Consider the following 17059-nt stretch of genomic DNA (forward strand, 5'->3'; position numbering starts at 1 on the left):
ATGAATTTTCTCAAAATCTGGCAGGACTGAATATAAAGCAGGCAGCAAGTTTAATTTTTTACATATAGAAGAACACCGTACCGTTTCTTTGCAATTTGCAAAATTATAATCGGTTAACCACTACGGCGGCGTCAGGATTTTTTTTAAATACACATTTTTTTGGTGCTACGCGCAGGGCAGCGGATAGTTTGCTCTTATTGGGCATTTCAATGACCTTTGATAATAATTGACAAATTTTAATTTTTAGTACATTTCGATATAAATAAATAAATTTGTTTATTGCAAAATAAAAACACATACTCTGTCCTTTGAAATAACACTTTTTTGGCAAAAACTTTCTATGTTCATATATTTTAAATTAAAGAATAAAAGTTTTAAACATATGAAACTGTTTAAACAATATTTCACAAACAATAATCAAATTAGTTTGATTTTTGTGGAATTAAAATATTAAAATACAACAAAACGTAGTGTAAGAAAATAATATATAAGATAAAGTTTGGAAGAAATTTTGGTGGAAAACAAATTGTGTGAATCGAACACCGCTGTCCTGCGAGTAGCACCAAAAATGAATACTTATTAAAAAATTTCCTGGTAATTAATGGATTTTAATTTTAAAAATTGTAAATGAAAGGTACGGTATTCTTCTACACGAAAGGAACAATTTTAACTTGCTATCTGCTTTATTTTCAGTCCTGCAACATTTTGAAAAAATAAATTTTTTTGCGAAAGCTGTATTGCAAAATTTATTTTGCAAAATCAATTGCACCGATATTAATGAAATTTACAGTATTGTTTTACTATATTATATAGTTTTTCTGGGTAAAATATGAAGGTCTTAAGTGTAAAATAAATAGTTGAAAAACGTAAAATGCAAATACTTTTCTTTTTATGTTTTTTTTTTCTTCGCAATTATTGCTATTTTGCAACCAGGGTGACAATTTTTAAAATTTGTAACCAATCATATATTGTAGGAAATTTAATTACCGCAACTTTTATGTCAGTACAACTTTTCTCGAAAGTGAATACTTTGAAAGTTGTAATCAAAAAAACGAAGGAAATAATCGAATTTTTCTTACATTTTTTGACATTTTGATTATTTAAACAATGTTTCGGATATTTTTGAGGAGGAGGATAACCTAATTATTATTATAGGAGTTAATTCCAAGAAATTTCTGCAAAAATATGAGTCACATCTCAAAAGAGATGCGTCCTGGCCTATTAAAGAAAACTACGTTTTTGACATCAAAGTTTGTTGAAAGTAATGAAACTTAACAATTTTTCATTGAACTAAATATTGAAAACAAACAATTTTAATTTGATGTGCTTGTGCATGGTATATCTAGGCCACATAATGAGAGGAGAAAAGTACTCTCAGCTAAGACTCATAATCTAAGGAAAAATCTCGGGAAAGAGAAATGTGGGACGTAGGAGAATTTCCTTGTTGCCAAATTTAAGGGAGTGGTATGGGTGCAGTTCAATACAGTTGTTCAGAGCTGCAGCCAACAAAGATAAAATTGCTGTGATGGTAGCCAACTTCCAAAAGGAGACAGTACTCGAAGAAGAAGCTTGTTGTTGAAACACAAAAGTTTCAGAACTACAGTAGCCAGGATTCCCTAGTAGTCATAACAGCTTGCAAATTACGAGTCATGTTTTGGATCAGATTTTGGACCAGATTCTGCTTAATATTGGTCCTTTACTGCACCAATATATTGCGTAGCTCTCTTGTAGTTCTGGGAACCGGCATATGACTCTGTAAAGGTCTTTTCATTGTATACCAAACATGTTCTATAGGACTGATATCTGGACTGCAAGCAGGTCAATCAACTCATGCGATTTGAACTTCGCCAAGATACTCAGTAACTTTTTGAGCAGCATCGGGTCGTGCGTTACCATGCACTGCGTTATCTCCAAGAATATCCATAAACGATTAATCTTTCCATTTCTGCTGTTTCCAGTAGTCTTTGTGTATTCGCCGTATCTGCTCTTGTTTCCGCTGTGTACGTCATTATCAGTCTTAATATTAATTTATAGAGGAAAGTAACCAAATATGGAATGGTGCCCTAATATGTAATTCCTTGATTTCTCCGAAAATATAAGTAGGAAGCGCACTAAAAGACCATCATCTATTTCAGTCGCTCTCTTTATTATCGTATTCACACCTCTGTGTCAGATGCGCGAACGATACGTGTCTGACAGGCGCGTTTTGTTTTATCGTCTCGCAGAAAATTTCAAAGGTAAATATATTCAACGAGTATTATTGGTTATTATTCATGAATACAGACTTGTTATGTTATTGCGTATATCAATAGTACCTTTATTTTAATATTTTATGACGTTCTGTAATTAAAACATTACGACTTTAAAAAATGTTGATACTAGTTTGAACTAATGTACAAATCCAAATATGGACAGTCGTTGGTTCCTAATTTAGACCAAGGCGGATCTGTAAAAATATTAGTACATTTGGACGTTGAGAGGTGACTCAAATTTTTTTGCAGAAACTGCTTGAGAATAACTTAAATAATAATATTTGAGTTATCCTCCCTCTCAAAAAGGTCCGGAACATTGTTTAAATAATCAAAATGTCAAATAAATAAGGAAAAAATCGATTTTTTTCTTCGTTTTTTGATTATAACTTTAAAAGTATTCATTTCCGAGAAAAGTTGTACTGACATAAAAGTTGCACAATTAAATTTCCTACAATATAGAATTAGTTAAAAATTTTAAAAATAGTCACCCTTGTTGCAAAATAGCAATAATGGCGAAAAAACTATACAAAAACAAGTATTCGCATTTTATGTTTTTCCAACCATTTATGCTCACTTAGGACCTTCATATTTCACCCAGAAAAATTTTATGATACAGTAAAACAATACTGTAAATTTCATTAAGATCGGTTCAATAAATTTTGCAAAATAAATTTTGCAATCCAGCTTTCGCAAAAAAAATTCGTTTTTTTTAATTGTTACAGGACTGAAAATAAAGCAGATAGCAAGTTGAAATTTTTTTGCATATAGAAGTGAACTGTATCTTTTATTTGCAATTTGCAAAATTAAAATCGATTAACTGCCACGGCGTCAGGAATTTTTTTAAATAAACATTAATTATTGGTGCTACGCGCAGGACAGCGGATAGTTTGCTCTGATTGGGCATTTCAATAACCTTTGATAATGATTGATACATTTTAATTTTTATTACATTTCGATATAAATAAATAAATTTGTTTATTGCAAAATAAAAACACATACTCTATCCTTTGAAATAACACTTTTTTTAGCAAAAACTTATATATTTTAACTTAGAGAATAAAAGTTTATTATTTTTAAACATATGCACTTGTTTAAACAATATTTCACAAACAATAATAAAATTAGTTTGATTTTTGTGGAATTAAAATATTAAAATACAACAAAATATAGAGTAAGAAAATAATATATTAGATAAATATTAGAGGAAATTTTGGTGGAAATTAACTTGTGTGAATCGAACAACGCTGTCCTGCGCGTAGCACCAAAAATTAATGTTTATTTAAAAAATTTCCTGACGCCGTGGTGATTATTCGATTTTAATTTTGCAAATTGCAAATGAAAGGTACAGTACACTTCTATAAGCAAAAAAAAATTCAACTTACTATCTGCTTTATTTTCAGTCCTGCAACATTTTTAAAAAATTAATTTTTTTTGCGAAAGCTGGATTGCAAAATTTATTTTGCAAAATCTATTAAACGTATCTTAACGAAATTTACAGTGTTGTTTTACTATATCATAAAGTTTTTCTGGGTAAAATATGAAGGTCCTAAGTGTAGCATAAATGGTTGAAAAACGTAAAATGCGACTACTTGTTTTTGTATGTTTTTTTCGCAAGTATTGCTATTTTGCAACAAGGGTGACTATTTTTTAAATTTTTAACCGATTCTATATAGTAGCACATTTAATTACGCAACTTTTATGTCAGTACAACTTTTCTCAGAAATGAACAGTTTTAAAGTTATATTCAAAAAACCAATAAAAAAATCGAATTTTTCCTTCATATTTTGACATTTTGATTATTTAAACAATGTTCCGGACCATTTTGAGCGGGAGGATAACTCAAATATTATTATTTGAGTTATTTTTAAGCAATTTCTGCAAAAAAATTTCAGTCACCTCTCAACGTCCATCTCAAAACAGATTAGCCCTGGACTAATTATGGAATAGTGGATTAAGTGTGAGTGGGCTCATTATGATTGTGCTGGTCCAGAGTTTCGTACATGGATCTGTGATGTCTGCATGTGAATTAAGCTACTTCTTTCATTTTTCACAATTTTCTTATTTAGATCTCAGATGTTTGTCTATTTTTGTTATTGATATGTTGTTTTATGCCTATATTCCATATATGGGTACCTATTTCATATTTGGCTACTCATTTGGGATTTTGTCTTTTTGTTCGATTTTTTTGAAGTTATACTTCTTTACGCGGGATATGAGGGTGAATTTTTATATGTTAAAACCTACGATCCCGGCGCATGCGCATTATAACTTTGTTCTGATTTGATGTTCAAATGACAAGTCAGAAATTATACAATATGGCAGCTGTAGCGCAGCTGTGGTTTGGACGGTTGACGGTTTGGTTATGTATGGTTGTTGCGTTTTAAAATTTGAGGGAAGAGAAACAACAAAGGTTAGTTAATAGTTATACTGCCTTTTTAAATAGTTTTCATATTATATTTTTGAAGTTATGCTTCAAAATGTTTTAATTTATGTATTTATCAGTCCAGAAAAGGTGTGGAAAGAATATATTAGTGTTTTTAAATATATTTTTCTACAAACGTGTTAAAAATGCAATTTTTAGGACTCCATAGGAGCGTTAAAAATGCTACTTTAAGGCACTAGTGCTTTAAAAAATTTAAGGCACTGCAGTTAAAAGTGAATTGTCAAATTGTGAAACGTCAAAATATTTATATTTCATTTATTAACATTAATATTAATAATACAACTTGCGCAATTTGAAAAAGGTGGTTTAAAAGGCTTTTTATTATAATTTTGTGTCTTTGGATTTGTCTTCCTTGGGCGTAAAATAATAAAGCATTTATTTTTATATTTCACTTGTCACCGTGATGTATAATTATGTATATCTGAAAGGTAACTAGCATGCGGCTTGATAGCCTTGTTGGTAGAGCATTGGACCAGAGATCAAAAAATCGCGAGATTGCGGGTTCAAATCCCGGATGATTCATATTTTTTTCTTTTTTTTTAATATTTGGCATTGTTAAGTTTTGGTTCATTTTTTGGTAATTATTGTTAATTTTTTGTATTGTAACTGTTAAGTAGGTATATTTATTTCGTTGAAATTATATTATAATAGAAGTATAAATTCTTACGTGCGTACAAAGTACACACACATTCTTTTTTTTTGTAGTTAAGATATTTAACCCTTAACTACAGACATCCCAATATTAGCACGTAATTACAGATCCCCGGTATTTTTTACCGCTCATTATAAAATCGAGTCAAAATATAAAGTTAATAATAAAAAACAAAAAAATTTTGCATTATGAGTTTTTATGGAGTCTCGAGATATGGGAAAAATCCTAAAACGAGTGATTTTAATAATATAATACAAGATTTTTGAAGAATAATCTATTAAACCAGAATTTTGGTAACATTTTTGGTCTATTGAAACAAACGGCCATAAATGCCATGAAAAAAAATTTAGACTTTTTTTTAACAAATAAACGTAGAATCACAAAAGAAACATAAAATAGCATTTACAAAAATTTTTACATCCATGAGAAAAAATCGGCAAGGGGTAAAATTATCCCAAAATTAAATGGCAATTACATTTTTGCAAAGTGGCCTCAAAATTGTTATCGTCAAATTTAACCTTTATTGAAGGTCCAGGATGACTTCCACAGTCCATTTCTTTACTTTTTTCCTAAAAACTCCAAAAAATAATATAAACATTTCAGATTTACAAATATAGTACCCATATAAAAATACTTACTTAACACAGACATCCGGTAATTTTTATCGGTTAAGATTTTTGATGTGTGCTAGAAAAGAAAATATTGACAATACACACTAAACGCTTTGACTAGCATTGTTATACAAACTACCCGAGAGGTACAGAGACACATGAACTTGTAAGTGGTGAGGTTACCATGAAATCCACATTTTGGGAATGCCCGCCGGTAAAAAATACCGGATCTGTGTAGTTAAGGGTTAATAGAAGGCTTTTAATTACTACATAAAAATGTATAGTCTAAGAGCTGGGAGCGGATTTTGTGCGTGATAAGTAATATGGAAAAACTATACGGGGATATGTTGAATTAGTTGTGTACATGACTTTCACCAACGGCCGGAAACCAGAGTTGGGGCCGAGGGTAGTTATAAGGGGTCAAAGTCGCGGATTTTATTATTTTTTTTTATGACGCTCATGTTCGAGATAGTGCACCAAAATTTGGGAATAAGTAGGTCATGACGAAACTAAGTAAAATCTCTAGGGGCTCAACGCTGCGTGGCCGACAAAGGGGTGGGGGTAGTGGTGAATATAAAAAATATAAGGGGTTTTTTGCGACGTTCGTGATTGAGATAGTGCACCAAAATTTGGGTATAAGTAGACCATGACATAAATAATTGAAATCCCCAGAGCCGAAAACCAGAGTGGGGAAGGAAGGTAGTTATAAGGGGTCAAAGTTCCGTTTTTTATTAATTTTTTTGTCACGCTCGTGATCGAGATAGCGCGCCAAAATTTGGGAATAAGTAGGTCATGACGTAACTAAGTAAAATCTCCAGGAGTGGAACGCTGCGTGGTCGACAAAGGGGTGGGGCAGGGGTGAATATAAAAAAATATAAGGGGTTTTTTGCGACGTTCGTGATTAAGGTATTGCACCAAAATTTGGGAATAAGTAGGCCATGAGGTAACTAAGTACAATCTCCAGGGGTGGAACGCTGCGTGGCGGATAAAGAGCTGGGGGTAGGTGTGAATATAAAAAATATAAGGGGTTTTTTGCGACGTGCTAGATTGAGATAGTGTACCCAAATTTGGGAATAAGTAGACCATGACTTAGCTAAGTAAAATCCCCAGAGCCGGAAACCAGAGATGGGGATGAGGGTAGTTTTAAGGGGTCAAAGTCGCAGTGTGTCAATCTCGATTTAAGGGGTCAATCTCGATCATGAGCGTCACAAAAAAAAATAATAAAAACGGCGATTTTGACCCCTTATCTACCCTCATGCCCAACTCTGGTTTCCGGCTCTGAGGATTTTACTTAGTTATGTCATGGTCTACTTATTCCCAAATTTTGGTGCACTCTCTCAATCACGAACGTCGCAAAAAACCCCTTAAATTTTTTTATTCACCCTTGCCCCACCCCTTTGTCGGCCACGCAGCGTGCCACCCCTGAAGATTTTACTTAGTTAAGTCATGACCTACTTATTCCCAAATTTTGGTGCACTCTCTCGATCATGAGCGTCACAAAAAAAAATAATAAAAACGGCGAATTTGACCCCTTATAATTACCCTCATCTCCAACTCTGGTTTCCGGCTCTGGGGATTTTACTTTGTAGTGTCATGATCTACTTATTCCCAAATTTTGGTCCACTATCTCCATCACGAGCAGCGCAAAAAACCCTTTATATTTTTTATATTCACCCCTACCCCCACCCCTTTGTCGGCCACGCAGCGTTCCGCCCCTAGAGATTTTACTTAGTTACGTCATGACCTACTTATTTCCAAATTTTGGTGCACTATCTCGATCATGAGTGGCATAAAAAAAATAATAAATTCCGCGACTTTGACCCCTTATAACTACCCTCGGCCCCAACTCTGGTTTCCGGCCGTTGGTGAAAGTCATGTACACAACTAATTCAACATATCCCCGTATAGTTTTTCCATATTACTTATCACGCACAAAATCCGCTTCTATCTCTCCGTCCATAACATTCAATTGTTTTCATTTCTATAAAGGTATTATTTTATATCCCCAAAACAAAATGGTATTCTATATTGGCGACTTTCCGGTATATCGTGGTTTTTGTTTCCGTTCTGAGGTATTTGTTTCTCCAGATTGTGTTGCTGAGACGTCCTGCTGCTATGTTTGCTATGTTCACTAATTTTTGTACTTCTTCTTTCACTTTTCCGTAAAACACATTGACTGGCCAGTTGGTTGCTAAAACCAGTGCCAATAAAACACCAACATACATTCACTTTTCCGTAGCTTGACAGTTTTATTCCCAACTATTTCGTTTCCATCGCCTATTCTATTATTTTGTTACTTACGACCAGTTTACATCGTTTCGGTTCCGCTGATATCACTATCGATTTAGTTTTCTCCGTTATCTGAAGGAAGTCTTACGAAAAATAACAAACCGTAATCTAAAAGACGGAGTAAGAAGTGAGAAAATACGAGCGAGGTGTGGTATAGAAGAAATGAACGTGTGGAATAAAATAATAGAAATAGAATTGGAATGGAATCAACACTTAAAAATGACAAAAAATAGAATAGTACGAATAGCAAGAGACAAATCGCCAAATGGAAGAAGACCATTGGGACGACCGAGGAAAAGATGATCAGACAACGTCAATAAAGGGTAAAAACCGAAGTAAAACAGGTATTGAGCCTATTTATAAAGTGGGAAGAAGAATAAGAAGATAAAACATTTTCTTCTGGAACCTATGTCAGGTACCTAGTACAAATTATAGTAAGTAAATGTATTTTATACAATTAGTATCTCCTCATAATAATTAATGCTTCTTCCATCTATTTGTAATTCTTTCTTGACCTGTTTTAGTTCCCATTTTTTGATATTTATAAAAACAGGTCCTTTTCCTATTGCATTGCTGTTATGTACTTTGAATGTTTTCGTTTTCTTTCCGTATAAAACGCGTTTATATTTTCTCTATGTTTTCTCAATCAAATTTCGTTTTCTTGATTTGCAGATGCCATTCCATTTTCCATTTCATATTTAGTCTGATCCTTTTTTTCCTGTCTATAGCATTTTCTCTTTTGCATTTCTTCTCTTAATGATAACTTTCTTGCCTTCGGCATCAAACCACTTGAATTTTTTTTTGTTTTTATTTTTGAAATTATTATATTTTTGCCAGCATTTCAATAATATTTTCTGTTTCTTTGCCCTTCATTATTTACCTTTCAACTATACTCCTTACACGCAAGTTGCGTTTAACAATTTCTTCTGCAAATTTTTGTCCAGAAAGAATGGAATAAGCATATAAGCAGTATAGAAAAAATATCTTTTCTACTACACATTGATTTAATTACAGATCACAAACGGAAATAGAGAGAGATAGACAGAGAGATGGAGAGGATTAAAGTAGCTTAACTGATCCAAGTAACATCGATCTAAAAATTTTAACAAGGCATGTGGTAAGAGTTCTTATTACATAGTATTTTCAAGCATTGCCATAATTTTAGTTAAATATTATTTTGAGTATTTTTATATTTTTTTGAGTATAAAAATATATCGAGAAAAATTCTTTTCTGTTCGATTATTAAAACACCTCAATTCAGAATGTTAACATTTATTTTGTTTTCTTAACTAGATGTGCATATTACAATTTTACCCTTATTTACATTGTTCATGTTTTTTGCAGAATTCTAGAGGTGTATGACGTTTTAGCTCTTCGTAGACTTTGTCAAGATTTGGTAGCAATTCTCTTTCGCAAGCTTCTCTCAATTGTTCGGGCAAATCACGGCACAATTTCTCTGCTTCATGTCTAACTTCATCCTGTAAAAAAACAAACAATTTAGTTTAACCTATACGTAACATTGACTGTATTAATGAAGAATTTCTGATCATAATAGTGTAGTTACAGACCAGGGCATTTAGCACTAAAAACACCCGAATAAATAATTTTTTAAATACAGCACCTAGAGACCTGCAGTTTTTTGTATTACGTTCAGGATGACGCCAGGAAAAAAGTATACTATTCAAAAATGGGTGGAAATGCATAATTGCACTGTAAAGTGCATAAAATGCATCCACAATTGCATAAATATAAAAATAAAGTCAAAATCAGTATACTAAGGAAAAAAATTTATTATTTGTGGGGTTTTTGGGGTTACTGAATACGATTACGCCATCAGAACTGACCTCCGGATCACCTGGTGCCTAAGGTCACTGCAAGAGACGTCATCTTCTGGAGTTTCGATGGTTTTTGTCATTAAATCGGTGCAAATGCGTTACTCGCCGGTTTTAGGGGTCGCTAAGTACGAATATGCCATCAAAATTGACCTCCAGAGTACCTGGTGCCTAGGGTCGCTACTAAGGCACGTCATCTTCTGGAGTTTTAAGGGATTTCGGCACTAAATTGATGCTACTGGACTAGTCGGGGGTTTTTGAGGTGGCTAAACACGAATCTGCCATCAGAACAGGCCACTGGATCACCTGGTGCCCAAGGTCACGGCAAGGGACGTCATCTTCTGGGGTTTCGAGTGTTTTCGGTATCAAATTGATGCAAATGGATTACTCGGGGGGTTTTTGAGGTCGCTAAACACGAATATATCATCAAAATAGACCACCGGATTACCTGGTGCGCAATGTCACTGCAAGGGACGTCATCTTCTGGAGTTTCGAGGGCTTTCGGTATTAAATTATTGCAAATGGATCAGTTACGGGTTTTTGGGGCCGATAAACACGAATATGCGATCAGAATTGAACTCCAGAGAACCTGGTGCCCAAGATCGCTACTAAGGTACGTAAGCTTCTGGAGTTTCGAGTGTTTGCGGCATTAAGTTGATGTAAACGGATTACTCACTGGTTTTTTGGGGTCGGTAAACACGAATATGTCATCAAAACTGAGCTCCGGAGTACCTGGTGCCGAGGGTCGCTACAAGGATACGTCATATGCTGGGGCTTCGAAGATTTTCGGCATTTGATTGATGCAAATGGATTACTGGAGGGTTTTTGAGGTTGCTAAACACGAATATGCCATCAGAATCGACACCTTGTGCACCTGGTTCCCAAGATCACTGCAAGAAACCTCATCTCTGAAGTTTTGAGGGATTTCGGCATTAAATTGATGAAAATGGATTACTCGGGGTTTTTTAAAGTCGCCAAACATGAACATGCGATCAAAACAGACCATCGTAGCACCTGGTGCCCGCGGTCACTGCAAGGCACGTCATCTTCTGGTCGAGGTTTTTCGGTACTATATTGACGCAAACCGATTACTTACAGATTTTTGTGGTTGCTGAACACGAATATGCGATCAAAACAGACCAGCTCGTACCTAGGGCACGCCATCTTCTTGAGTTTCGAAAGTTTTTGATACTAAATTAATTCAAACGGATTTCTAATGGCTTTTTGGGGTTGCTGTATACGAATACGCCGTTAGAACACACACTGGAGCACCTGGTGCCCAAGGCACGTTATCTTTTGAAGTTGCGTGAGTTTTCGGTACCAAACTCATACAAACAAATTACTTTTGGGTTTTTGGCGTTGGTGAACACGATTATGCCTTAGAGAAGAATTCTGGAATATCTAGTGATTATGATGATCAATAATAACGCCAACGCATAATAACATTGTCATAAGAGAATATAGTAAATCGATCTGGAAATAAATAAAGACAAAATATTGTCAGATATAAATAAAGTTTATATAAATTTTATATATACTGTTGTGATCTTGATTATTGATATGAGATAATATTCTTATATGTTACTTAATTTAATCAATGCATTAATAATAATCTAATTAATTTACCAGATCACATATCAATATGTTTTCAATCTCAGGGCTTTTTATAAAATTAATTACTTACATACGTGGCTTCTAAGTATTTCTTAATGGTTCCTAATCGGGATAGGAAAGAAAAGAGTAAAATAATAACACATATGGGTTACAATTGTAATCAAAATATTGTTTATTTTATTTAAATGGCAATCACTGCTTAATATTTGCTATATCTTATTATTCTTAAACATAACATTTACACATGGGAATCTTATTTCCTTTTGATTTCCAATTGAAAGTTTTTATTAACATTTAACTATTATGATTTATTAGCAACAATTCTATTTAAGTTTGATGAAGCTTTTCTGATATTATTGATTATGTTTCTTCAATTTTAAATGTGGTATTTAATACGAAAAACCCATACATTCATGTCCAAACAAATGAGACTGACCTTTTTCTGGTGAACTGAGAATGTCTTCACACAAAACCCGTTTCCTGCTATCCTTGGCTGCAATCAAAACCTCGTCCTGGCTTCCAGTAATGTTCTCCTCTGAAACTAGCTCGTATAGCTCTCGTTTCCTGCTTCTGTCGTGATGCTGTGTTCTACCTTTTTCGAAACTGCAATCAGCTACCGGGAAACTTTTGGCCCAAGGAGGTTCTTTTACTCTCAACCTGGCCTACCTCTCGTTCCACGATAGATACTCCACACTCACGGAACTACACCGGCTTTATCACTCTCTGTACACTACCGTCTACGACTCGACTTCACTTCTCGACAGCTCAAAACATTCTGATCTCTATTTGTCATTCATTCCCCTACTTTCTAAATATCCCTTCCAGATTCACAAATCAAAATTCCACCACCAACTCTCATTCGCAGTATTCCTCAAAACCAATTTTTAAACTTTCTAAATATGCTTAATGGATTTCAAAGAAAATAGTTAATTCCCATTCTAAAATTACTTTCTACTATATACAAATTTTAATGACCTATTCTCTATTTCCACTTAGTCTTATTTAGCATCGGCTAATGATCGATCCTTCCGCGAACAACGATAATGACCTATTAACGATTTCACTTGAGTCTTATTTAATCACTTCTTAAAATTAAATATAACAATTTGTTGTATACAGGTTGTTCTAAATTTATATGCCCGTGGTTGAGAAAATTGAAAATATTTTATATTAAATTGAATTCTGTTTATAATTATCAAATTTTAATTTTCATATCAAATAGAAATATAACAAATCCCCGCCTTGTATTCGATAAAATTTATCTGCATTTTTAAATAAATTTTCTCGAGGCAAAACCAACTCCCTGTATATTTCCTTACTTTAATCTACGTCTTATACCCCTTCTTCTTGTATTACTCTAATTAGTCCCACCTGTAGAGTAATTGTTTCCTTATTTTCAGTGTCCTCATCCTGTGTTAGAGTGTCGGCTATTATGTTGTCTTTCCCTTTTTCCCATATCAATCTTCTGTCTTTTTCCTCAGATTTTTCACATACTTTTATCGTGCATTCTGCATCCTCGTTTTCATATGCCTCCTCTTCAAATGCCACTGTTTCGATTATACCTTTTTCGCTTTCATTTGTTAGCTTTATTTCTCCTTCTCCTGAGCTCATCTCTTCTTTTGAGGAATCCCAGTTTTCTTTTGCTTTTGATACTCTCAATTTTTCTTCTTCTGGGCTCAACTCTTCTTTTGAGGAGCCACAGGTTTCATTTTCTTTTGTCTTTTTCTGACTTTTTCTCCCTTTTCTTCTTTGTCCTTGCTTCGTTGCCAAATTCATTTCCACTGTTTGTTCTTTACCTGATTCGTCCGTATTTTGTTTCTCCTGTTCCTTGTTCTGTTCTTCTTCTTTTTCTTCTGTTAGATTCATCGTATTATTTTTAAAATCTATCACTACATGTTTTTCTGCCAATTCGTCAATTCCTACTATCATGTCATGTGACATGTTTGGCATTATTACACATTGTAGTGCATACATCTTCTTACCCAGTCGTACCATTACTCGTATGCCTTCATTTATAGTTGCCAATGTCCGTTTGTTTGCGCCCACTAAATTTACCCTAGGTATTTTGTAAATTAAATTTGTTAAGTTAACTTCTTCTATTAGTTTTCTGTTGACCAATGTTATTTCAGATCCAGTGTCTATCATAATTTTAATTGGTTTCTCGTTGATAAATCCATCCACAAATTTTAAATTAACTCCATTTTTCTTTTCGTTGTTTCTTGCCAATTTAATAAACTCCTTGGGGTTACAAAAAATTCCTGTTTGATTTTTGGTTTTTAGTGAGCGCCGTCGTGAAAAGACGCCGGTTGCTCATCGTTGTTTATATTTTCGTCATAATGTCTCTCTCCGGCATATTCTTCTGTCTGGGTATTATTTACCTCTCTTCTATTTTCTCTTGGTCTGTCGAATCTGTTTCGGTTTTCTCGATATCCCTGTTCATTTTGTCTACCATTATTTCTGTTTTCTTGATTTGAGCGTGTGGTGTTTCTATTCTGGTATTCTCGATTTCTGTCCTCATTCCATTGCCTATTTCTTTGTTCATAATTTCCTCTTCCGTTGTCTTTATTTTCGTTTTCCCTTCTGGGATTAAAATCTCGTTTTGTATAGTCCCTCCTATTTTGATTTCTATCTCTGTAATCCTGTGTTTCTCGGGGCCTGTAATCTTCTCGCGACCTTCTTGATTTTGTTTCTCTTACACGTAATTCTCTTATTTGTAGGAATTGGCATAAACTATCTATGTCTTTGTAGTTTTGCAATGTGATATGGTCTTCCAGCGTTTCTTCGAAATGTCTTGCAATCAGTTCGACTAATTGTTCCGATGAGTAATTATATTGTAAATGTTTTGCGTTATAGTAAATTTGTAATGCATATGTCCTTTCTGATATACCCATCCTATCATTGTATTTCCCATTTTGCAATTCCTTGTTAATTTCCAATTGTTGGACTTTTCCCCAGAAATAATTCAAAAATTTTTGTTCAAATTGTTGCCAACTGTCAAATTCTTCTTCTTTGCAATCGAACCATAGGCTTGCTTCATATTTTAGATGGTTTCTGATAGTTTCTTTTGCTGTTTCGAAATTTCCGATGTGCTGTATTTTCTTTTTCAGGCTATTTATGAACGGCACTGGGTGTAATCTTCTTACATCCCCGCCAAACCTTATCTTCACGTCATCTGTGCTATGTATAACCATTTCTCTTCTTTCTCCTACATTTTGTTGAATATTGATTTCCGCAATCTTTCTTTCCATTTCTTCTCTGATTGCTTGAATAGCATTTTCCAACTTATTTTCCAAATTTTCTAGTTCCTTTTTCTGGCCATTCGTTAACTCCTTTATTTTATTTTGAGTTTTCATTTCTTGTTCTTTCATGTGATCCTTCAATCTCATTTCTTGTTCTTGCATGTGATCTTTAATTTTCATTTCATACTTTTCTATGCGTTCCTCCATTTTCTTGTTGTTCTCTTCTATGGCTTGTTTTGTTTCCTTCTGATTTTCTTGCATTATTCTTTTTGTTTCATCCATTTTTTGATCCATTTTTTGTTGTGATTCATCCATTTTCTTTGATGTTTCTTCCTGATTTTTATCCATTGTTCGTTTTGCTTCATCCATTTTTTGTGACTGGAGTTGCATAAGTTGTAATATCTTTTCTAATTCTGACAATTCTTTTTTTCCTGTTTCCATGATTGTTGTGTCTAAAATATCTTCTTGGTCTGAATTTTCCTCTTGATTTGAATGTTCTTTTTGTTTTTTATTGTCTTTGCTTTGGCTTCTTGTCACAGACATTTGTTTTCAAGAAGTACTGTCCCCGCCAAATATGAAATTTTACTAGTATGTTACCAAAACGACTTTTTCTCACCCAAATATTATAAATTGTCAATAAATATATCAAATGTAAATATCGTAAAAATAAAATATTAAATCAGTTATGTAAAATTTGTACCTAAAGAGATCTAAAATTTTATGTTATCAAATGTAAGTATCTCACTTTTTACCACAGGCATATAAATTTTCAAATACCGGCTTTACTCTTTCTATCCTTCAAATTTGCCACTAGAAATACTTTACAATGCCCTCCACGTTGGACGACAGTTGTTGTGATCTTGATTATTGATATGAGATAATATTCTTATATGTTACTTAATTTAATCAATGCATTAATAATAATCTAATTAATTTACCAGATCACATATCAATATGTTTTCAATCTCAGGGCTTTTTATAAAATTAATTACTTACATACGTGGCTTCTAAGTATTTCTTAATGGTTCCTAATCGGGATAGGAAAGAAAAGAGTAAAATAATAACACATATGGGTTACAATTGTAATCAAAATATTGTTTATTTTATTTAAATGGCAATCACTGCTTAATATTTGCTATATCTTATTATTCTTAAACATAACATTTACACATGGGAATCTTATTTCCTTTTGATTTCCAATTGAAAGTTTTTATTAACATTTAACTATTATGATTTATTAGCAACAATTCTATTTAAGTTTGATGAAGCTTTTCTGATATTATTGATTATGTTTCTTCAATTTTAAATGTGGTATTTAATACGAAAAACCCATACATTCATGTCCAAACAAATGAGACTGACCTTTTTCTGGTGAACTGAGAATGTCTTCACACAAAACCCGTTTCCTGCTATCCTTGGCTGCAATCAAAACCTCGTCCTGGCTTCCAGTAATGTTCTCCTCTGAAACTAGCTCGTATAGCTCTCGTTTCCTGCTTCTGTCGTGATGCTGTGTTCTACCTTTTTCGAAACTGCAATCAGCTACCGGGAAACTTTTGGCCCAAGGAGGTTCTTTTACTCTCAACCTGGCCTACCTCTCGTTCCACGATAGATACTCCACACTCACGGAACTACACCGGCTTTATCACTCTCTGTACACTACCGTCTACGACTCGACTTCACTTCTCGACAGCTCAAAACATTCTGATCTCTATTTGTCATTCATTCCCCTACTTTCTAAATATCCCTTCCAGATTCACAAATCAAAATTCCACCACCAACTCTCATTCGCAGTATTCCTCAAAACCAATTTTTAAACTTTCTAAATATGCTTAATGGATTTCAAAGAAAATAGTTAATTCCCATTCTAAAATTACTTTCTACTATATACAAATTTTAATGACCTATTCTCTATTTCCACTTAGTCTTATTTAGCATCGGCTAATGATCGATCCTTCCGCGAACAACGATAATGACCTATTAACGATTTCACTTGAGTCTTATTTAATCACTTCTTAAAATTAAATATAACAATTTGTTGTATACAGGTTGTTCTAAATTTATATGCCCGTGGTTGAGAAAATTGAAAATATTTTATATTAAATTGAATTCTGTTTATAATTATCAAAT

At 33.5% G+C, this 17059-nt stretch overlaps 1 protein-coding gene across 2 annotated transcripts in view; it reads right to left on the bottom strand.

Annotated features, from left to right (window-relative positions):
* LOC114329037 (uncharacterized) overlaps positions 1–17059 on the bottom strand; it is a 33477-nt gene that overhangs the window by 11394 nt on the left and 5024 nt on the right. The window contains exon 4 of one of the 2 annotated variants that reach the window (XM_028278047.1): positions 9504–9725. The exons of the other annotated variant lie outside the window; for it this stretch is intronic. Within the exon in view, the coding sequence (XP_028133848.1) occupies positions 9564–9725 (162 nt within the window). The 3' untranslated portion in view covers positions 9504–9563. Of the gene's footprint in view, positions 1–9503; positions 9726–17059 lie in introns of those variants that run through there. 2 annotated transcript variants of the gene reach the window in all.

This window comes from Diabrotica virgifera, chromosome 5 (genome assembly GCF_917563875.1).
Source record: "Diabrotica virgifera virgifera chromosome 5, PGI_DIABVI_V3a".
Lineage (NCBI taxonomy): Eukaryota > Metazoa > Arthropoda > Insecta > Coleoptera > Chrysomelidae > Diabrotica > Diabrotica virgifera.